Source organism: Carcharodon carcharias, chromosome 4 (assembly GCF_017639515.1).
Source record: "Carcharodon carcharias isolate sCarCar2 chromosome 4, sCarCar2.pri, whole genome shotgun sequence".
NCBI classification, from domain to species: Eukaryota; Metazoa; Chordata; class Chondrichthyes; order Lamniformes; family Lamnidae; genus Carcharodon; species Carcharodon carcharias.
In genome coordinates, this window is record NC_054470.1 from 27,467,447 (window position 1) to 27,491,886 (window position 24,440).

General features: G+C 44.3%; 1 protein-coding gene across 4 annotated transcripts in view; it reads left to right on the top strand.

Moving 5' to 3' along the window:
* LOC121277223 (transducin-like enhancer protein 4) overlaps positions 1–24,440 on the top strand; it is a 210,064-nt gene that overhangs the window by 172,565 nt on the left and 13,059 nt on the right. For all 4 annotated transcript variants that reach the window (XM_041186390.1, XM_041186391.1, XM_041186392.1 and 1 more), the window contains 6 exons: positions 12,134–12,286; positions 14,127–14,259; positions 14,589–14,773; positions 16,735–16,808; positions 19,043–19,292; positions 22,903–23,150. In XM_041186390.1, coding sequence (XP_041042324.1) covers positions 12,134–12,286; positions 14,127–14,259; positions 14,589–14,773; positions 16,735–16,808; positions 19,043–19,292; positions 22,903–23,150 — 1,043 coding nt within the window. The remainder of the gene's footprint in view (positions 1–12,133; positions 12,287–14,126; positions 14,260–14,588; positions 14,774–16,734; positions 16,809–19,042; positions 19,293–22,902; positions 23,151–24,440) is intronic.

Here is a 24,440-nt window from a genome sequence, read left to right on the forward strand (position 1 = left end):
TGAAAATATGATTAGCTAAAATGTTTTAGGAAATGTAAATGCAAGTTTGAAAACATTGAACTTTGTGTGAGCCACCACAAAATGTCTATATATTGCTTGTGCTTATCTGTAAATATAAAGAAAAAGTGCATACAAGGGAGTGATTACAGGACAATAATATGCTGGGCATAAAAAGAACTATATAACGTATATGGTTCAGAATGGAATTAGATACAGGTTGAGGTGGCCAAAAAATGCATGAGAAACGACAATTCCAATGTTGATCATACAAGGAGTGAAACATTATCTGTGAAGAACAATGTACCAGGATTGAATTAAGTCATGAGGTCAGAGAAGAACATAAGAACTGGGAGCAGGAGTAGGTAATTCAGCCCCTCGAGCCTGCCACGCCATTCAATACGATCATGGCTGATCTCATTTTGCCCTCAACTCCAATTTCCCGCCCTCACCCCATAACCTTCAACCCATTACTAATTAAAAATCTATCTATCTCCTCCATAAATTTATTCAGCGCCCGGCATCCTGAGGTAGTGAATTCCACAGATTCATGGCCCTTTGAGAAAAGTAATTCCTCCTCATCTCTGATCTAAATCTACCACCCCTTAGCCTAAAACTATGGCCTCTCGCTCTAGAATGCCCCACAAGGAGAAACATTCGCTCCACATCTACTTTGTCTATCCCCTTTAGTATCTTATATACCTCAATTAGATCTCCTCTCATCCTTCTAAACTCTAGTGAGTATAGGCCTAAACTGCTCAAACTCTCCTCTTAAGACAAGCCCCGCATCTCTGGAATCAATCTAGTGAACCTCCCCTGAACCGCTTCCAATGCGACTACATCCTTCCTCAAGTAAGGGGACCAAAACTGTGCACAGTACTCCAGGTGCAGCCTCACCAATGCCTTGTGCAGTTGCAACAACACTTCCCTATTTTTATACTCTATTCCTTTAGAAATAGATGCCAAAATTCCATTTGTCTTCCTTATTACCTGCTGTACCTGCATACTAGCTATCAGCAATTTATGCACGAGGACACCCAGATCCCTCTGCGCGGAAACATTCTGAAGTTTCTCTCTATTTAAATAATAAGTTGCCTTTTTATTCTTCCGACCAAAATGGATAACCTCATACTTATCCACGTTAAACTCCATCTGCCAAATTTTGTCCATTTACCTAACCTGTCCATAGCCATTTGTAAATTTCTTATTTCTTCATTGCAACTTACTTTCCCACCTATTTTGGTGTCATCTGCAAATTTAGCTATACTACCTTCTATCCCTGAATTCCAGTCATTTAGATTGTAAATAGTTGGGGCCCAATGACCAAACCCTGTGGCACCCCATTAGTTACAGCTTACCATCCAGAAAAAGTCCCATTTATCCCGACTCTTTACTTTCTGTTGGTTAGCCAATCCTCTACTCAAGCTAATATATTACCCCTAACTCCGTGTGATCTTATCTCGTGTATTAATCTTTTGTGCGGCACCTTATCAAAGGCATCTGGAAGTCCAGATATACTAATGGATCCCCATTATCCATTTTGCTTGTCACATCTTCAAAGAACTCTAGCAAATTAGTCAAACACAATTTACTTTTCATAACTGAGTCTGATGGATTGCATTTTGACTTTCCAAATGCCTCATTACTACTTCCTTAATAATGGATTCCAACAAATTCCCAACAACCGACATTAAACTAACTGGTATATGGTTTCCTACTTCCTGCCTCCCCCCACTTTTTGAATAAGGGCATTATATTAACGTTTTTCCAATCCACTGGAGCCTTTCCAGAATCCAGAGAATTTTGGAATATGCATCCACTATCTCCGCTGCCACTTCCTTTAAGACCCTGGGATGTAGGCCATCAGGTCCTGGGGACTTGCCAAACTTTAATCTCAACAGTTTGCTCAGTACTTTTTCTGTAGTGAGGGTGATTGTTCTAAGCTCCTCCTACTCTATACCCTCTGCACTACCTGTTACTATTGGGATGGTACTAGTGTCCTCCACCGTGAAAACTGAGGCAAAATATTGATTAAGCGTCTCTGCCATTTCTGTGTTTCCCACTATTAACTCCCCAGTCTCATCCTCCAAAGGACCAACATTCATTTTAGCTACACTCTTTCCTTTTATATACTTGTAGAAGCTTTTGCTATCAGTTTTTACATATTGCGCTTGTTTTCTTTCATAATTTACTTTTGCTCTTTTTATTATCTTTTTAGTAACCCTTTGTTGATCTTTAAAAGTTTCCCAATCTTCCAGCCTGCCACTGACCTTTGCAATTTGGTGTGCCTTCGTTTTTGCCTTTATGTCATCTTTAACTTCCTTGTTTAGCCATGGATGCTTTTTCCCCCTCTTATCATCTTTCTTCCTCTTTGGAATATATTTTACTTGGGAGGAATTGAATATCTCCTTAAATATCTGCCACTGTCCATCAACTGTCCCACCTTGTAGTCTTCCTGCCCAGTCCACCAGGGACAATCTGCCCTCATGCCTATGTAGTTACCTTTGTTTAACTCCAGAACACTGGAGTATCCTGGGATCATTAGATAACATTTTGAGAATCAGGAAAAAATTCTGTGGAACCTTTATCTGAGCAATGAGAGTAGGGTAAAACCCATTATGATTTAGATTGTATGTGATTTTATGGTGGCTCACACAAAGTTCAGAGTTTTCAAACCTGCATTTAAATTTCCTAAAACATTTTATATAATCATACTTTCACTTAGAGGCCTCTTTGTGTCAGATCTCTACTAAAGAAAGAAAATAACTAGCATTTCTAAAAAGTTTTTACGTACCCCAGCCAAAAATCACCCGACTGCATCCCTTCCTCAGCCGATCTACAGCTAAAACACTCATCTATGCCTTTATCACCTCAAGACCTCTAGATTTGATTGTGCCAGTGTTCTCCCGGCCAGTCTTCCATCTTCCATCTGCGTATACATGAACTCATCTAAAACTCTACTGCCTGTATCCTAACGTGCTCCAAATCTCATTCATCCTTCATCCCTGTACTTGCTGATTTACATTGAATACCAATAATTTTAATTTTAAAATACTCGTCCTTATTTTCAAACCCTTCTATGGATTTGCCCTTCCCTATCTCTGTAATCTCCTCCCAGCCTCTACAATCTGCCAAGGTTTATGTGTTCTTCCAATTGTTGACACTTTTTCAAGGAGTGATTTAAATGGTACAGTGATTAAAATGTGAAATATGTAAGAAGCCACAATGGGGGCATTTTACTATGTTAAATGATATATAAATGCAAGTTGTTACTTTGCACGCATTTGTGACAGTCAGTTGATGCACAGCAAGGTGCCACAGACAGCAAAGAGATAAATAACCAGCTACTCTACTTTTGTAGATGTTGATTGAGGCAGTGCAATGCAATTTTTAAAATATATGTATCCACCTAAGCAGGCAGGTAAGGCCTCAGTTTAGCATCTTTTCCAAAAAACAGCACTTCTAAAATGTAACACTGTCAGTACTGCACTGAAGTGTCATCCTAGATTATGACCACAGTTCAGTTGGGGTTTAACCCCTTCTGACTCAGATTCTGAACAAATTTAATTTTCCTGCTGTTTTATTCATTCACTCATGTGTACTGCCCAAAGGCTTATTATCTACTGACTCTTCATCCTGAGTCATTTTCTTGTCAGTGGTGATTTGCCATTGCCTTCTACCCTCAGGTTGGGGTGAGGAGGCAGATCCCAACTATAAGTCAGCTGAATGGGAATCGAGCCCCCTACTGTTGGCATCATTCTGAAACACATGCTAGCCATCAAGCCCACTGAACTAACCAGCCCCCTTTTAATATTGTATGCAACTGGAATATTGTTCAATTACAGCTTTCATCAGAACCCTGAGATGAAATTTATAGTCTTAACAACAACCTGGATGAACTGCTTAAGACTTATGCACCAGAACTAGCTGCTTCCCTAGCCAGGCTGTTCTAATATACTTATAACACAGGCTTCTGCTTGACAATGTGGGAGCCTAGGTACCCCCTATCCTTAGATAAAAACTATAAATCTAATCTGACCAATTACTACCATGTCAGCCTTTTTTTTTCAATCATTGATAAAGTGTTGGAGAAGTTAACAGTAGAACCATTACAACACCTATTCCCCAGTAACCTGCTCACAGCCAGTTGATTTGGGTTCTGCCAAATCTCAACCTTGATCCAGATGTCAAAACTGAAGGTTGTGGAGAAAATGAAGGTAGCTGCCCTCAATGTCAAGGCAGCAGCCAACCAAGTATGGCAGCAAAATGCTGTACCAAAGCTGAGGTCAATGAGGATCAAATGGAAAACCTTACCCTGGTTAGAACCCTACCCCTTGCGAAGGAAGGTGATGTGGCTGTCAGAGCTCAACCATTGCAGTCGCGTACCATGAGTGCAGGAGTTCTTCAGTGAAATATTTTTTGGTTCAAACATCTTCAGCTATTTCATTAATGAACTTTCCTTCAACACACGATCAGCTGTGAAGTTGTTCAGTGGCAATTGCTTGGTACAGCACCATTCACCAACATCATTTTCTTGTAAGCTATTTACTACTTGAGAAGTTGAACATTTTCCTGGACAGAGGAGTTTGCTTGATCAAGCTCAATACCTGCTCCTCAATTATGGGCACCCTATAGCTATAGTATGTACAATCTACAGGATGCACTGCAGCAACTCACCCATGGTCACATTGACAGCACCTCCTTCCCTTGCAATATCTACCATTAAGAAAGGCAAAGCAGTGTAATTCACCCCTAAGACCACACAGCATCTTGATATGAACATATGTTGACACTTGTTTCTTGTTGCTCACAAGAACACAAGAGTTAGTAGCAGAAGTACATCCTAAGGTCTCTTGAGCTTGCTCTACCATTCAGTGGCATCATAGATGATCTTCTGCTTCAGCTCACTTTCTCTCCTGCTCCCATATCTCTTGATTCCCTGAGAGACGAAAAATCTGTCTATCTCAGCCTTGAAGTTGCCCAATGATGGAGCATCTACAACTGTCTGGGCTAAAGAATTCGAAAGATTCACAACTCTCTTGAGCGAACAATTTTATCTTCATCTCAGCCCTAAATGGACAACCCCTTCTTTGAGGCTGAGCTCCCATGTTCTCTGTTCTCCAGTGCCAAGGGAAACAGCCTTTCAGTGTTTACCCTGTCAAGCCCTTCAGAATCTTGTATGTTTCAGTGAGGTCACCTCCCATTCATATAGGCCCAATTTACTCAACCTTTCATCATGGGACAACCCCCTCATCCCAGGAACCAATTTGGTGAATGCTCACTGTACCGTCTCCATTGTAGTTATATCCTTCCTCAGATATGGGGACCAAAACTGCACACAGTTTTCCAGGTGTAATTTCACCAAAGCCATGCACAATTGTAGTAGAACTTCCTTGTTCTTGTACTCCAGGCCCTTTGCAAAAAAGACCAACATGGGATTTGCCTTCCTAATTGGTACTGTTGCTGTACTTGGATGCTAACTTTCTGTATATGTGTACACCCAAGTCTCTCTGAATGTCAACAATTAAAAGTTTAATGCCTGTTAAAAAAAAATTATGTTTTTCTATTCTTATTGTTAAAATGATTAACCTCATGCTTCACCACATTATTCTCCATCTGTCACTTTATTACCCACTCATTCAACCTGTCAATATTGCTTTGCAGCCTCCTTGTGTCCTCCCCACAGCTTACGTTCGCACCTAACTTTATATCGTCAGCTAGCTTGGATACAGTACCCTCAGTCTCTTTGTCTAAGTCATTAATATAGATTGTAAATAGCTGAGGCCCCAGGACTGATCCTTGCAGCACTCCGTATGTGCTTCAATGACTTGTTCCACTTTGGCAGGGTGAGTTCCATGTTGGCATTGGTCATGTAACGCAGCAGGTCGGCTTACCCCCCTGCTGCCCAGCCACCCCACTCCCCCAAGTCTGAGTGTAGGGACTGCATTAAGTCTTTGATGGCATTTGTCCTTTGCTGGGTGGGCTAGCAGATATTGCCCATCTTGAGGTCAGCCTGAGAGGGCGATGAAGAGATGTGTATTGCCCCTGCAGCATGTGTTACACTGAGTCCCACATGACTGGTTTGGGGCAACCTTGAGGAGCTGCACCTAGGCACTGTGTTTGAACTCCAGGACATGTCCAAGTCAGGGTGATGACATGCTGGGAGGGGAGCTTCAAGGTGCCGTGGCAATGAAACATCTGCTGCGCTCCATGTGCTTGCGCCTCCTTGCTATGAAAGGATACACCGTGTGGTGCCTAATGTGAGGTAGGCAGCATGTGTCCAAGGCGGGGTGGGGGGTTGTGGACTAGGCTTAGCGTTTTTGTGTGAGTGTTCAGCAGCAGCGGGGTGAGGAGGCTCTGTAGCCCTAATATGTCCCACTCTGGTTGGGGTGGGCCGTGCGTGAAGAGAGTCCATGTGCAATTTTCGCTAATCAATGCTCTTCTCTCGTTTTCAGGAGAAGAATGCTCATAATGCGGCAGAGCATGCGAGGACTGGTGGTGGGCAGGCGCAGATCGCCATTCTTAGCTGCTTCTAGCAGGAGGCCCTGGATCTGGAGAGGCGCCATGTGCCAAGGTCTACTGGTCTTGGTGAGGCTGGGGTGCCATGGCCAAGTATTTATACCCAGCAGTGAAGTCAGCATTGTTCTCCCAACAGCCTTGGCAGCGCAGAATGCTAATTGATTTAATTTTCCAACATGGCTTGACCATTAGTTATGGAAGGATGAACGAATAATGATCCAGGGGACAGGGATACACATTGACATTGTCTCCACGTTAACTGATCCATTGTCCTTGTTCTTCCTTTCAGCATCATCGGAGCAGAGCCGGGAGGCGGAGCAGCAGAGGCTCCCTCTCACATCTGAGGGGCCTGAAGTTTCACCAGCCTCACTCCATCTCTGTCAGGCAGGCACCAGCGCAGATACTAGCACCTCGGTAGGAATTCGAACATCGGCCAGTGTCCCGGGACACAGTGGCAAGGGCACTTCACAGTTGCTGGAGGAGCTGGCGGAGACAGAGCGTGCCCATGGTGCCAGCAGTCGGAGGACTGCAGGGGATTAGGCACATGCTCAGTCGGTGCCTGATGATGTGCCTCTGGAGTCGTCTGCAATGCAGCAGGTGCAGGAAATGTGGCTGGGTGTGTGGGAGCATCTGGGGGAGATGCATGAGGCTATGGTTGGCTTGGTCTCTGTGGTGGAGGAATCTATGCAGGCGATCGCCGAAGCTACGAGCCATGTGTCCTCCATTGAGAGAGTGGCGATTTTCGTGGAGAGGCACCTCCAGGAGACCCATCAGGGTTTCCTGGGGATGAGCACTGACCAGCAAGCCCTCACATCGGCATTGACCTCAGCTGGTCAGTGCCAGTGTGGGAGATGGTCTGGGCACCAAGTTTCCCAGCCCGGTGCCCATCCATCCACGGTGAGCAGGGAGGTCCAAAACGACCTCAGGTCGGTGCAGCAGCTGCCTGTCATCTCTGCAGGCACCTTTCAGGGCGCTCCGGGTGAAGGCGGCAGCTCCTCCGCCTCTCTCGCAATGACCATAGCATCCAGTGAGGCTGCGACAACTGGGGAGATGCCAGCTGTGGAACTGGCAGCTCCTTCCCAGGCAAGGCCAGCATTAGCTCCACGGGCCAGAGGATGGCCACCAAGGTCATCAAGACCAACAGGATAGCAGAGTCAGCAGGCTGTCTCAGATGCCACTCCAAGATATGGGGCAGCACCAAGGCATAGCACCTGGAAATGAAAACATAAGGCACCTTAGGCACACCACACGTTTTTCACTGGTTGTTTTGTGTTAGCCGGAGATGAGGTCCTTATGATTTGTTTTCTTTGGTAACATATTCTCATTTTTTTTTGGAATTAGTTGGTTTGCTTGACAGAATAAATTCAGAAATGTCACCATGGCTGAGGTTGCCTCTTTTCTTTGCACGTATATGGTTTCCAAAACTGTAATGAGTCATTGGTTGGACATTCAGCTTTATTAACAAGGCCCTTAGTTACTGTTCCTAACCTGGCAGATTTTGCACTTAGGTGTCGAGTATCGGGTCTACAGCCCAGGCTTGCTCTGGAGGTCCATCTGTGCTGTGCTAGCTGAAAGTTCATGGATTAATGCCTCCCAGGTGTCCCCATCTCCCTGGAGTATGCCTGGGTCAGCATTGACCTCTGAGCATTTCCCTGTGCATGCTCATCCTTGGATCCGCTGCTGGACTCATCATGTGCAGCCGCAGCCACTGTATCAACATCTTCATCGTCCATTGTGTCACCCCCTTTCCAGCGCAAGATTGTGGAGAGAGCAGCATGCAACCACTATCACCGAGGTACGATCTGGGGTGTACTCGAGTGCGCCCCCTGAGCAGTCCAAGCACCTGAAGTGCATCTTGAGAAGACCAAGGGTTCTCTCCACCACAGCCCTTGTGGAGGCGTGGCTCCTATTGTACCGCTGCTCAGCTTCTGTTCTTGGATGGCGGAGAGGCGTCATGAGCCACCTTCTGAGGGGATAGCCCTTGTCACCCAGCAGCTATCCATCAAGCCAGGCTGGAGTACTGAAGAGTCCCGGCACCTGCGAGTGCCTGAGGATGTAGGCGTCGTGGGAGCTGCCTGGGTACCTTGCACAGACTTGTAGGATCAGCATCCTGTGGTCACATACTATCTGCACGTTCATGGAGTGGAAACCCTTCCTGTGGATGAAGGCACCGGGCTCACCTGCTGGTGCCCTGATGGCCACATGTGTCCAGTCCAGAGCACCCTGGACGTGGGGAAAGCCAGCAATCGCCACAAAACCTCTGGCTCATGTCTCTGGCTTGCTGGTCCCGACGGTAGTGGAGGAAGGTCAATGCACACCTGAACAGAGCGTCTGTAACCTGCTTGATACAAGTGTGCACAGCTAATTGGGAGACACCACAAAGATCCCCCACTGACCCCTGGAAGGAGCCAGAGGCATAAAAATTGAGGGAAGCTGTGACCTTCAGAGCCACTGGCATGGGGTGTCCACCCACACAGTTAGGGGAGATCTCAGGCCCTATCACCTGAAAGATATAGTTGACTGTCTCCCTGGAGAGATGGAGCCTCCTTCGGCACTGCACCACAGTCATATTGAGGTAGCTGCTTCACCACCTTTATACCCTGGCAGCAGGATAGTGGCATCTTCTGCGGCCCCTTCCACCTTGGACTATCTGTTGGCCCTGTGCCCCCTGTGCCTGCGCCTGGCCTCCCAAAGGTGGCTGCCCTGGAGGCTGAATGTGCACTCCTGGCCTCTTACCCTTCTAGCCCTCCCTTCCTCCTTAGAGGAGTTGCCTCCAGTGGATAGCTCAGCTCCCATTCCCAGACTAAGGGAAGGCTTCCTGAAACCTGCAGGCCTAGAAAAGATTACTCACTGCAAAGTGCTGAAGGTCAAAATTCCAGAAAAAGCAGTTGGTATACATTTTGAAGTACTGCAGATCACACGGGCAAGTTTCAAAAACTTTCAGAAATAAATGCTTGACTGTGCACACTTGCGACCTCAGTGATCCATCCCTTTTAACCTACCTATAGATGAGGTTAATACAAATATGTACTACTCGCCTGCCTGTTGCGCCCGTACCCTGAGCCGAAGGTTGCACTGTTGCTGCAAAATCGGCGTCGTTTGGTGCCTCAAGGGCCTTAGGTGGCCCGTTAATTAATGGTAGGCGCGTGTTGGACATTATTGTGCGCCCGCCCAGCGAAATATTGCGATGGCGCGCAGTGACATCGGAAAGCTCGCCCAACGTCACCGCGAGCCATTTTGTGCGCGAACGTGTGGGTCCCGCCACCCGCTCGCCAAAGGGAAAGATCAGCCCTGAGGGTAGAATGTTCCGGTTGGTGGGCAGCCATGATCGGCAGGCCCAGGAACAGTCAGGGAACGGGCTGCCGGCCACCATCACCCCCCCACACACACACACACACACACACACACCTCCCCCCCCCCCCCCCCCAACAAGACTTCACGCTGGCTGGCCAATTAACAGCCAGCCAGCATGACAGATGTGCTGAAGGGCTCAGCACTGCCGGGGTGGGGGGCAGGAGGAGGGTGAGCGTTGAAGTCAGTGCGGGCATGGAGGAGTGCGGAGAGAAAGCTCCCTGAAGGCAGAGAGCTTCCTCGGGGAGCTGATGAATTTAAAATCAATAAAAGCAGAATTTAAAATCCGGATAAAATGTCCATGTATCAGAATGAGTCACCTCAACATTTGGATGCTGAAAATTCTGTCCAAACATTTTCATTTTCAAAAAAAATTAATCTTGGAAACCTCATGAGGTTTCCTCAAAAAAGCAAAGGCCACCTGGCCGATTCGCCTGCCTGCCAACCGTAACGTTGGACGGACAGCGAAAAATCGCCATCAATTGCTACTTTAATGGCCTTAATAGGCCTCTTAATTGTTGGCGGGCATGCTGCCAACTCTTGTCTGTGCCCGCTGACCGAAGTATCAAGCGAGTGCGTGATGACATTGGGACGCTCGCCCGACATCAACACATGCTATTTCTCAGTTGAGTCGGGCATGCGCCTGCACACCAAGCAAAAAATTCCACCCTTAATAAATTTGTCAGGCGATTTCCCCTTCATAAAATCATGTTGATTCTGTATAATTATATGATAATTTTCTAAGTATGTTGTTAAAACTTCTTAATAATAAATTCCAGCGTATTCTCAAACACGCTAACTGGCCTGTAGTTCCCTCGTTTCTCTCTTCCTCCTTTCTTGAATAGGAGTGTTACATTTGCTAATTTCCAATGCACTGGGACCATTTTAGAATCTAGGGAACTTTGGAATATCCTAATCAGTCCATTGTCTATCTTTGTAGCTATCTCTTTTAGAACCACAGGATGAGGCCATCAGGTCCTGGTGATTTGTCAACATTAGTCCCTTAAGTTCCTCTAATAAACTTTCTCTGCTGATTAATTAGTTACTTTAAGTTCTTATTAGCCCCTTGATTACCCTCTATTCCTGGTATGTAATTTGTGTAATTTGTTCAACATCTCTTCCATTTCTTTATTCCCTATGATGATTTCTCCTGTTTCTGCAAACTTACTTTAGCTACTCTACTCCTTTATATATAGTTGTTAAAGTTCTTAGAATCTGTTTTTATATTCCTGGCTCTCATATACTAATTTTTCCCCTTTTTATCAGCTTTGTCCTTTGCTGATTTCGGAAACTCTCCTAAACCTCACACTTATGGCTATTTCTCACAACATTATGAGCCTTTTCTTTTAATCTATTACTATCCTTAACTCCATCCATAAGCTACAAATTGTTCTTTCTCATGGCATTTTTACTTTTTAATGGAACGTATTTTGGGTGAACGTTTTTAAACCTTGCTTTAAATGTTTTCCACTGTTTACTGACCACCATACCCTTTTTGCCTACTTACCCAATCAACCTTAGCCACTAGCTCTCCCCTCATACGTATGTAATTGGCATTGTTTAAGATTCTTGTTTAGGATTGGAGTATACCACTCCAAAGCTTAACATGGAATTCAATTTTATGATAATTATTTTTTCCCAGATTACTAATTAACCCTGCCTCATTACACAAGACTAGATCTAAAATAGTTTTTTCCCTAGCTGGTTCCCCAGCATATTGGACTAGGAAGCTGTTGCAAAAGTGCTCTTAAAAACTCATCTTTCGGGCTACCTTTGCCAATTTGTCCAGTCTATATGAAGATTAAAGTCCCTCACAATCATTATATTGCTGGGCTAATATCCTGGAATTCCTTAACCGGCACCATTGTCGGAGCACAATCAGCACAAAGACATAGTGATTCAAGGAGGAATCACATCAAATCAATGTGGCCTTTCCAGTATTGCCCTTACCCAAAGACAGTACTATCTGTTATAATTTATATGGTGATTTTTGTGGTGATTTTTGTGCATTTTTTTTTCTGATGTTGGCTTTCTGTGCAGACAATTAAGGCCAGTTCTCTGTTAATCCGCAGTATTGATTTTTGATTTTCATATATGGAGCTTAATCAATTTGGCTAAATCACTTTATGCTTACTGAGAAATAATTAAAATCCATTTAGTAAAATGTGATATGGCCAGTTTATATTATAACTTATTGCTTGTAAGAATTGCTTTTTTTTCCTGTTTTGAATGCTGTTTATTAAAAAAAATTGTGTTCCTTTTTCAGGATCCCACCTCACCACGAGGTAGCCCACCCCACTCACCAAGGGAAAATGGCTTAGATAAATCTCGTCTGTTAAAAAAGGATGCACCTATAAGCCCAGCTTCTATTGCTTCCTCCAGTAGTACCCCTTCCTCAAAGTCCAAAGAAATGGGTCTTGTGAGTATTGTGTATACATTTCTAAGGGGAGAAATTTTTGCTTGGCGAGTGGGTGAGTGCCCGACCCACATGAGCATGCCGACATCACTGCGCAGCCACGCGATAGTTCGGTCAGCGGGCACGTGCCAGAGTTGGCAGCAAGCCTGCCGACACTCAAAAAGGCCAGCAAAGGCCATTAAATAATCAATTCAGGTCAATTTTTCGCTGGCTGTCCAATCTAACGGTTGGCGGGCAGGCGAAAAGGCCAAGCAGCCTTTGCATTTTTTTGGAAACCTCATGCACGGGCGGGATGAGGTTTCCAAGAGCAAATAAAAATAAAATAAAAGTTTTTCAATTAAATCAATAACATGTCCCTGCTCATGTGACAGAGTCACATGAGGGGACATGTTTTATTGCATTTTTATTTTCTTTATTATATTTTGTTATATCACTTCATCTCCCTGAAGCAGCTCCATGCCTCAGGGAGATTATGCAGTGCTCACTCGCGCACATGTGCGAAGTTCACGTGTGGCCCGCTCGCCCCCTCCCCTCCCGCACAGGCAGCGCCTAGCGCTGCCGCTCGCGTTTTACACTGGGCTGGTCTTAATTGGCCCACCAGTGTGAAATCATAGTGCAGTGCCAATCGCGGGTGGCAGTCGGCTTCTCGCCCACCCCCACCAAGCCTGCCCGCCAAGGGCAAAATTCTGCCCTATATAAACTCTTCGATTAGAAATCATCAGTATTAACAGAGGCTCATTCTAATTAAGTAAAAGTGTTATCTATCACGCCACTTGGCTCTACTGTAATGTTTGTCTTAAAGTGCTCCCTGTTTCTGCGATATGACATGGAACCAAGTGGTGAAACTTGGTGATCATAAATTTTCTGCAGAAGACAGCTTAGTAAACTTCAACAGCTAATCGAATAGATAGTCTCGGCCAAAAAAAGCAAATAACTGCAAACCTGAACCAGAAAGAAAAGCTGCTGGATTCCTACGTCACTGAGTACCCATGAAAAGAAAAGACTGATGTTTTTGGACTCAAACCTTTTATCAGTAAATTGCAAACAATTTGAAAGCCAGCAACTGAATTTTTCGACTCCAATGGGGGCAAGCATGGAATTACACGCCTGCGGCCAATCTTCTGCTTTCCTGGCTCCATCCCACCCTGGACAATTTTCCTGGAGGTAGATTGGGAGGGGGCAGGGCTACCCGCTTACAAGCTGCAAGTAACCAATTAAAGTTCTATTAAGGCCTATTGTTGGAGGCTGACTGGGGTATTCATAGTGGCCTTCAGGTCCCCAAAGGCGTTGACATCATCTCCCACCCCCACCCCGGCCGCGCTGAGCTTTTCAGTGCACGCTTCATGCTGACTGGCTGTTAATTGGCCAGCCAACGTGAAATCACAGTCGGGGGCCGCTTGTGGTCAGCAGTCCGTTTCCCAGCCAACCCTGGGACCTCCAATCGCACCCGCCTGCCGAGCAAAAAAAGTTCAGGCCAGTGTGGGGTTCTAATCTCCATTTGAGCCTGATCACGGGGCCATGAAACCCACAGGCAAAATCCAGGCCCAGGTCTCTGCATCTTATCTGTTTAAGGTATAGCTTTGTATGCAAAGTCCATAATTCGTTCAGATGGATAAGCACATGAACTCAAAAAAACATACCTATTGATTTTTGGTAAAGATAATTTGACATTGTTTGCAGTTGTGACTGTTGATTTCAGCTATTGGTGATATTACTAAAATTTTAGATTGATTGTTAGCTATAACCATCATCATCACAATGCTAATATATAATAACTGAATCTTTGCAGTATAACTTTGGAGCTGTCATATTGACAAAGCAGTTTTCTGGTTTTTTTTTATAGAACGAGAAATCGACTACTCCAGTGTCAAAGTCGAACACTCCAACTCCACGATCAGACGCTCCAACTCCAGGAAGTAATTCCACCCCAGGATTGAGGCCGGTCCCTGGTAAACCACCAGGAATTGATCCATTAGGTAGGTAAATGGTTCTCTAATAAATAGTTGTCTTTGTATAGCTTTCTAATCTTATCCTTGCCTTTGGCATAAATTTCTGTTTTAATGTTGTAGGAATCAGTTTTGCATTTCACATGTTTACAGTTGCAAAAATCTTACTATAATTTTTATATGGAAAAATCCTTACAGGAAACAAACCACAAATGTAACATTATACGCACTTTGATTTTTTTTTTCCCCATCCTCTTGATCTCTCATTGAACAATAAAATGCCCAGCTGAGATGAACAAAAAGCATTTGCAGATATTTGGAATTTACAGTCACTGATAGCAGACTTTGGTCATTTACAGGCTTGAGGACTCCTATGGCGGTGCCATGCCCTTATCCTGCCCCTTTTGGAATAGTGCCCCATGCTGGTATGAATGGAGACCTAACGAGCCCAGGGGCATATGCAGGTTTACATAATATCTCCCCCCAGATGAGTGCAGCAGCAGCTGCTGCAGCAGCGGCAGCTGCTTACGGCCGATCTCCAGTGGTGAGTGATTGAGCAGGCTTTTAACCTTGAATTGACTAGGCTATTTGCTTTTTGTCAATAAGAAAACTGCTTATTTGAATGAATTTAAGCCAGGAAAACAGTTCAACGTGTGCCTGTAGATGCGACTATCGTAATTAGGAAAAGGCAGTAATAGATGGTAATTGAGGCATTTTAAATGAATACTTAAGGCTAGATTTAATGCAGCCCATTGTGACAGGAAGCACGTCAGCCAGGCCCACTTAATCACAGGTGAGGCCCCACTGCGGCAAAACTTCTACTGATTAGGCGAAAGGGCGGAAGGGACTGATGTGGGATTCCCGGCTGCTGCCGGTGCGATGTCAATTAGGCTCATTAATGAGCCAATTGAAACTCATAATCTCCTAGCCCAGCTCAATTTAGTGGTGACTCAGTGATTAAGTGGGAGCTACACAGCTTTCCCGTGTTTCCCAAAGGCTCCCAGTAAACCCTGGCGGCTTTGCCAGCAGCCTACCAGGAGTTGCTCCTCATCATTAGGCACTCTGGGTCGAGGGACCCGGCATCGGGAAGGGCTGTTGTGAGGGGGGACGGTGGCGTTGAAAACCACCACCTGTCCTTGCCTCTGATCTCCCTAACCTCCCCTCTCCCCTACCCCTTAATCTCCACCCTGTCCGCACTCAGCTTTAGCCTGGGGTCCCTCTGCGATCCTGGGCCACTGGTGGCTGCATTGCTGACAGCCCAGGATAGTGTCCTAGGCCCAACCACCTTCTGTTGCTTCATCAATGACCTTCCTTCCATCATAAGGTCGAAAGTGGGGATGTTCACTGATGATTGCACAATGTTCAGCACCATACACAAAACTCCTCAGATACTAAAGCAGTCCATTTTCAAATGCAGCAAGACCTGGACAGTATCCAGGCTTGGGCTGACAAGTGACAAGTAGCATTCAATCCACACAAGTGCCAGGCAATGACAATCTCCAATGAGAGAGAATCTAACCATTGCACCTTGATATTCAATGGCATTACCATCACTGAATCCCTCACTATCAATATCCTGGGGGCTGCCATTGATCAGAAACTGAACTGGACAAGCAATTAAAATATTGTAGCTACAAGAGCGGGTCAGAGGCTAGGAATCGCGCGATAAGTAACTCACCTCCTGATCCCCCAAAGCCTGTCCACCATCTTCAAGGCACAAGTCAGGAGTGTGATGGAACACTCCACTTGCTTGGATGAGTGCAGCTCCAACAACACTCAAGAAGTTGGACACCATCCAGGACAAAGCAGCCGGCTTGATTGGCACCCCATCCACAAACATTTACTCCCTCCACCATTGACGCACAATGGCAGCAATGTAAACCATCTACAAGATGTACTGCAGGAACCCACCAAGGCTCCTTAGACAGCATCTTCCAAACCCGCGGTCGCTACCATTGAGAAGGACGAGGGCAGCAGACACATGGGAACACTACTATTTGCAAGTTACCCTCCAAACCATTTGCCATCCTGACTTGGAAACATATCGCCATTCCTTCATTGTCGCTGGGTCCTTAACAGCACTATGGGTGTACCTATACCACATGGACCGCAGCGGTTCAAGAAGGCAGCTCACCAGCATCTACTCAAGAGCAGTTAAGGATGGGCAATAAATGCTGGCCTAGCCAGCCACGCCCACATGCCATCAGTTAATAAAATAAAAGCTGCCACCACTCCCAATAGCAGTGATGGCAATGAGGAGTGTCACCTCTGCTTGGCCAGCAGCACTTACACTATTGAGGTCCTGAATCCTATAGAAAGCCTGACAGTGGCCAGTAAAGTGCCTGAATACTACTGGGCTTCTCCCATGGTTCTCTGACCAGTGGGCAAGACTCTCATCGGGCCGACTAAATCCAGGCCTTAGAGATACTTTGTTAAAAAAATAAAACTAGGTTTACTGTTTTTGTTAAAAAGTGACAATTATGATTTAATTCTGGTGATTTTTAGGTTGGGTTTGATCCACATCATATACGCGTACCTGGGATTCCACCAAACTTAAGTGGCATTCCTGGTGGAAAACCGTAAGTCTATAATGATCATTCTGCTTGTCAACAGTGAAACATGAGAAAAGTAATTTAATATTTTGGTGAAAAAGAGGTAAATGGAGAGAATAAAGCCACAGAAAGGTAAACTTTCTGTGATTTTCCCCTAGAATTCTGCATGTTACGTGGTGATATTGGTCTGTTAAATGCTCAATGTTATGAAATTCAAATGTGAAAAAACAATACTCTTGCCTTTCTGCTGTCCTGGCAGTGCAGCGAAGCCCCTTAATTGATTGTGATTTTGCTGCTGATACTTTACAAATTTGGGAGATATTGAAGGTGTTGCCAACATGGTACCAAAGTTAAAACCTAAAGAATCATCTTTACGTAGAATTCTATGTAATTACTTATATTTGAGAGGTCTGGTGTGATTGCCAGCTAGTGTACTTGACGTTACCATTGTGATTGTTCTAAATGCTACTGTCATTTTTATATGTTGTGCACGTTGGGGTGGAACTGTCTTAGCACAGTTACTATGATTGCTAAGGGCACATGCACCATTTAAATAGCTGGCTGGCTGGCATGATACAAACTGCCCTTCATCAGTCCTTCCACCACATTAAAAATGCCTGTTATATAACAGGTGAGGAAGTTCTGAGACTTTGGGACAACAGCTGCTGGAAAGTATTGACGGAAGGTTGGGTATGAAAACACGCATTAACATGCTTAGGGCTCAATGTCTACCATGAATGTAATGCTGACAAAGTCCTGCATCTCCCGATTGTGTTCAATAGGAAATGCAACAGTCAGGTGGTAGCACTGCACCGGTGTGCCCTGTTCTGAGTTGTACAACTCATCACGTTGCTCATGAGGTGCTCTAGGTATCTGGTACCCACCTAATGACGGTTTAAACCTGCACTTGTCATTTGTCAAATGGACAACTAGTGCCTGACCTCCTTAGGGGGGGCAGGTGAGAGAGGTATTAGTAGGGTTGAGTAGAATACGAGACCAAGTATTCAGTACTGTAGGGTATTATCAATGATGCACTTAGTTAGCCTGGCTCACCAATGCATAGTGTGGGGGCAAACCTATCACTGTGGGGCCAGTATTTTTCATACACAGCAGCAGATAACCTTACAAGACAATGCTTCAATCAGTAGAGGGGCTCCTGGCAACATTAACAGGAATGTTAGCTAGCTAAACTCCAGCAACACCCTGTTCACACTTGATGGCCCCTCAGCCTTGGCTTTGTGGACCTGTACCTTACTTGGCTCTGGAAACTTAAGTAAGTGGAACGCCTTCCAATAGGGAAGAGGATGCATTCTACTAGGCAAACAGAAGCCCTACATATGAATGTAAATTTCTTGAGAGCTTGACTTGTAAATTCTTAGATAAAGGCCTGAATTTTTAGTTCAGCGGGCAGGTGCGATCGGTGGGCTTGGGATCGGCTGGGAAATGGACTGCCAACCATGATCGACCCCCAAACGCGCACTGAAAAGCTCAGCGTTGCCGGGGTGGGGGCGGGGGTGGGAGGAGGGTGAATGATGACGTCAATGCGGGCGAATGCTGAGAGAAAGCTCCCTGAAGGCAGAGAGCTGTAGACCTGAAAATATTCCAATAAAGTTTTAGAAAGCAGAAAAGAAATGTCCGGGCATCACAATCAGGCACCTAAAGATATGGATGATAAAAATTCTGCCCACAGATTTTTATTTTATTTCATAACAGAAACCTCATCCCGCCCTTGGATGAGGTTACGTGAAAAATGTAAAGGCCGCCTGGCTGTTTCATCCATCTGCCAGCCATAATGTTGGACGGGCGATGATAAGTAGCAGATAATTGCGCTGTTAATGGGCTTAATTGCCCTCTTAATTGTTGGTGGGCGCGCTTCTGACTTTTGCATGCGCCCGCTGAGTGAAATATCGCGCGGATACGCAATGATGGACGATTGCCCGCTGTCATCCTGCACAATTTCATGCCCAATTGGGTCAGGCGCATGTCAATGTAAAATTCAGCACAAGGTGTCGGTTTCTGTGCCTATAAGACAGCTCACTGGCCAATAAAAATAGAACTAAATAAATCTAAAACATTTCAATTCTAACTTTAACATTTTGAACAGATTATGTTATAATTAAAATTTGAGTTCAGGCCATATTAATATATTACAGAATATTGGCTCTACTGGAATATTTTTGTGATTAAAAACAGAGCAGCAGAAATAATGTGCTGACTAATGTAGTAATTTCCTAATCAGCACTTTCCTTCTTTGTTAATAGTGCTTATTCATTTCATGTAAGTGCTGATGGACAGATGCAACCTGTGCCTTTCCCTCCTGATGCTCTGATTGGACCTGGAATTCCAAGACATGCTCGGCAAATGAACTCTTTGAGCCATGGTGAGGTTGTGTGTGCAGTGACCATCAGCAATCCTACAAGACATGTGTACACTGGTGGGAAGGGATGTGTGAAGGTCTGGGATATTAGTCACCCTGGGAACAAAAGCCCAGTCTCTCAACTGGACTGCCTGGTAAGAGGATTGGAGGGAAAATAAGATATCTGGGTGGACAAGGAATTTGGGAATGTGTGCCTCGCTTATGTAGAAAATACATATGTCATTCAGGAGAGGAAAGTTTTTGCACAGTGCAAATGGCATTTCCTTCATTGCATGGTGCATGTTAAACTGGGGTATAAAATCCTTAACCTTTGCATGTAGTAATAGCATGCAAGTACTATTCAAATTTTCTGTTATACTGAATTGATTTTGTTTCTATTGTTAAAGATCACCAGGGAAACTGGGGTGGAAAAAAATCGCAAGACAGGAATAGAGAGTCATGTGTACTTTAATGTAAAAGTCAACAAAAGTGAAAAATAACATTTTTGTTTGCATTGATTTGCAAAATTTGAACTGGGTGTGGTCATCAGCAGCATAAAAGGCACACTTGCCTATCATGACAAAATGTCCCCTGACAATTACCACAGATTTTTCCACTTGCTCCATGTGGTATGATTGCAACATTAAAAGCACAATTTACACAGAGTGCCTGAGGCAATGAAAGTGCTTGTATTTGGTTATCAATTGTTTGTTGCGACAAATCTCTTGTCTGAAGTATGCTGTCTGTTGCAGACATAAATGGACCCAGAATAACCCTTCACCCTCAGGTGAACAACTCTTTTTACTTGGATGATCTCCGTATGCTTGTACTTTTAGTGCCATAATGCACCCAAGGTACTCTGATTCCATGTTACTAAGTTTCATGAGGCTGCCTATTGGCCAAGAATTCTCCTGCCAAAAAAAAGAACCTGTCTCCTTCAGACAGCTGCAATCAATTAAACTAAAGTGGGATGTTTTTCATTTCTAATTCCTTGGCAGGATGAGAACTGCCCAATATAAATAACACATTCTATTAATTTCTGTACTATATTACTCCAAGTTAGGTTCTCTGAGTAAAGTTGAGTCAACTTGGCAACATTGATTTTTTTTCTCTAGCATCAGCTTTGGTGCAGTTGTAGTACCATTGAATCTGAGTCAGAAGTTTTGGATTCAGGTCCTGCTCCAGAGACTTAGACACCTAATCTAGTTCAACATTTCAGTGGAGTTCACGTAGTATTGGAGGTTTCTTGGATGAGGCGTTAAACCAGGGTTCCCCCCATATGCCTCTTCAGATGGATGGGAAAAAAAAAATCACTTGCCATTTTTTTAGGAGAAGGAGGAGAGTTTCCCTGGTGTCCTGCACAACATTTATACCCCAGCCAACAACAGAACAAAATTGATTTATCTGTTGATTTATCTTATTGATGTTTCTGGGACCTTGTTATGGTCAAATTGGCTATTGTTTATTTCCAAGTTACAATGACTATATTCTGAAGTATTTAATTGTTCGCGAAGCACTTTGGGAACTTGTAAAAGGTGCTACATAAATGTAAGTTATTTTCTTTCTTTGTCAAATTATCCCAGCTGGCTCAATTATCTATGCTGCTGATAGGGTGGTTGGCCTGCTCCCAAACGGCCTATTGGTGTCTTCCTGCAGCTGACTACCTGGCTCTCTGGCAGTTGCTCATCAGAAACTAAGCTGATTTGGGTTCAGACCTAGGTCCCTCACACTCAGTGACTCTGAGCATTTGTACTTCAAAGCTTGGTGTCACAATATGCCTTGCCAGATACTTAAAGCAGGTTGTTGAGGGGTGGTTATGCGTTTTTATTCCCACCCCTTATACAATGCTGCAAGATTTGTTATGTTGAGACTGCAAAGTCTTGCAGCAATTAAGGCAAATTGCACAGTGTTTTATAATAACCTTATTTTTAATTTCAATACTTGTTATTCATTTTAACAACAGTAATCATAGTTAGAAAATATTGTGACCAGTTAGAACTATACTAAGTCAGCCATTTGAAATGTTCTCAATTTTCTGCGTATCGCAGTACATTTAACAGCTAAACAAAAAAATGAGAATACTCTTTTCTACTCTCAACAGTCCATTTTTGTACAATTCCTGTTTACAAAGGTTTTTTGAAAATTCTGGTTAGAGCTGTTTCCTTCCCCAGTTACCTACATCATTGTTTTGGAATGCATATTAAATGGCCATGGTAACTTTCTACTTTTAGTACCATTATTTTTTTTCTACTACAGTTTAATTGTAGTGCTTTTCCACGTCCTCCTCAGGTACTCATACAATTACATTTTCATGTCTTCAGTAAAAACTCAGGAAAATTATTCATTTACGACCTCTTCCATTACTTTGCTCTCATGTTCACGTGGTCCCACCACATCTTTGACTTATGTGCTTAGAAAATCCCATCTGCTATTTGGTAAAATGGCTGCCATTCTTACTTAAGCTTTATATAAGAAAGTACTGGATGCAGCGCTGGATTTTACGCTCCCACGCCAATGGGTTTGAAGGTGGGGGCAGCTTACCGGCCCACCCCCACTGCGGTTTTACCAGTGGTAGGGATGGTGTCAGCAGCCTGTCCGCCAATGGGCCAATTGATCCTTAAGTGAGCAATTAATGCCCACATAAGGGCCTCATCAGAACTTACCTGCTGGTGGGAGAGACTCACACCAAGCGCCCTTTCCAGCAGGTTTCCCAGCGCAAGCTGGTGGTGGTCAGGGGTGAGGGGATATGTCTTTCCTTAATGGGCACCCCCCCCCCCCCCCCCCCCCCCCCCATTCTGGGTTCCTCTTCCCTCTCAAATCCCAGCCTCTCACCACCCCTCCTCTCCCCCTTACTGAGACTTCCCAGCTTGGTACCCAGCAAGACCCCCTTACACATATTCAAACCCTCATCCAGTGTTGCATGCATCTTTCCCGAAGTTTTGGAGAGCTGCTGGATTCTGATTGGCTGGCAGCTCTCTGAGGCAAGACTTCCTGTCCCTGAGGGGCAAAAATCCTGCCTCCAGCCCATTAATGGCTAATTGGCACAGTGTTCCCCTGACATTTTAGTCAGGGGCTCGGGGAAGCCAGCATCTCATATAATTCAGCCCACAGCTTCAGTAGCAAGAAAACCATTCAGGGACAACATTAAGAAGTGAAGAAGGTCAGCCACAATGTTAGTTCTCCCAATATGACAATTTGCTGCAGGTGTGTTTATCAGCTAGAAAATATTAAACCATGTGATTTAATATTAAATAGATAATTGGGAGCAGGTTGAAGATTAAATTTAATCTTGGGATTTGGCTGTTCACTTTGAACAATTGATACATTTCATCAAATTGCTGCACTAGATTATAGTTATGTATGCTCATTTTGGTTTTTAGCTGCTGAATATTTATTAGGTTACTGTAGTTCTCATTAATATTTCTGTATCTTTGTTTATCCATTAGCTGTAGCTGTTTTAGTGAAGCTATCACGAAAGATGCTCTATTTTTCAAAAGTTCTGAAAGGGTAGAAAAATGGAATAAGCATTCATAATATGAAACTCCTAACTTCAGATGATAATTCTGATCACATGTTTGATTGCACTGGGTGTGTAAGTTAATTTCAAAATTGTTTAAAAACAAAATCCCAATGCATTTTACTTTATCTGTAAATATCTTAAGTAGAAATAAGTTAAAATTGACTAAATCACTTATTTATTCGGGAGACCACATTTTATTTGCCTTTTTTATGTAAACAATTGCTTAATGGCTTCTATCTCAATAGAACAGAGACAATTACATCCGATCATGCAAGTTGCTTCCTGATGGTCGCACCCTGATTGTTGGTGGGGAAGCCAGCACGTTATCTATTTGGGACCTGGCAGCTCCAACTCCACGTATAAAGGCAGAATTGACATCCTCTGCTCCTGCCTGCTATGCTTTGGCTATCAGCCCTGACTCCAAGGTCTGTTTCTCCTGCTGTAGTGATGGTAATATCGCTGTCTGGGATCTGCACAATCAGACTTTAGTCAGGTAAGAATTGGTTATCTTCTAGAAAAGTTGAATGCTGCTGCTTATAATTTGTGGTGTGCACATTTGAAAAGTCAAAAAGGCTGGAGGTTAATTGTTTTGAAAAAAAAACAAAATTAAAAACACTCCAAATGCACAATGCAATTTTAAGCTTTTTTTAACCCAAAAGTTTAGTATAGCATGCCTCAGTTGGTAGCAGTTTAACCCTTTTGAGTCTGTAGGTTATGGATTCAAGCTCCACTACAGAGTACAAAGACCTGGATTTTTATTGAGTCGTGTTAACTCAGGAAACCTTTTAAAATGGCAGGTGGATCCCGATTCCGGATTCCCGACCCCATTCCCGGTCTGCATGATTTTTGGGAGTGCCTTTAAAGGGTGCAAACTACTTCCCGTCAGAACCCCGCATTCGGTACTCCTGACCTGGCCGGCTCCATTGCGAAGATAGGTATCTCCTACACTTCTGCAGTTTTTGTGGAGTTGGGCCAGGTTTTTAAGGAGCGGTGGTTCATGGTCCCTTAGAAGAGTCATAAACTCGATTCTGCATGGGGGACCAAGTTTTTCCCCCCACCCACCCCCTTTGGCCTCTTATGCCTCTTTTGTGAAACTCTGAACTTCCACTGAGCCCCATATCCCCTCATGTCCCCTATGTGAAGCTCTGCCCTTTCACCCAGCCCCATGTTCCCTGATGCTGCCAATGCTAAGCTATGGCACCTCCAGGCCCATTGACTCACTGTAAACTTTGTAGAACCAATGAATCCTATAGTGCAAAGATGGACGTGTAAAAAAAAAAACCCTTGAAAAGAAGTCAATCATTTAAAATATTGTCCTAGGTTTGAAAAAAATGTCTGAAATAAAAGCTAATAACAGTGTCAATCACCCAGGCCGTTTGAAGTTTCAAAAACCACAAAACCCTTAGCTCATATTAAAAAAACATTGTGAAATTGATGGCAGAGATCAGAGAACCTGAGCTATCAATCAAACACTGTTTCCTTTGGGAAAATATTATTCCATTATTCTAATAGCTGTCTGGGCTCTCAGCCAAGCCTCATTATGTATTCTTGGTGCTGTGCAGCAACAGTGTGAGTGGACACTCAGCACTTGAGATTTGAATGGTTGGAATGCACCTCCACCTCCCTACTCACCCTGGGGTTGAGGGGAAAAAGAGCAAGGAGCAAGTTTGCCAAATTCATTGGGCAGCCAGCTGTTCAGAAGGAAAACTCCAGCTGGCAGTGGGGGCACGACTGTCAGATTTTGGACCCAGTGATGATAAGGGGCAACACCCTCCACAGGAAG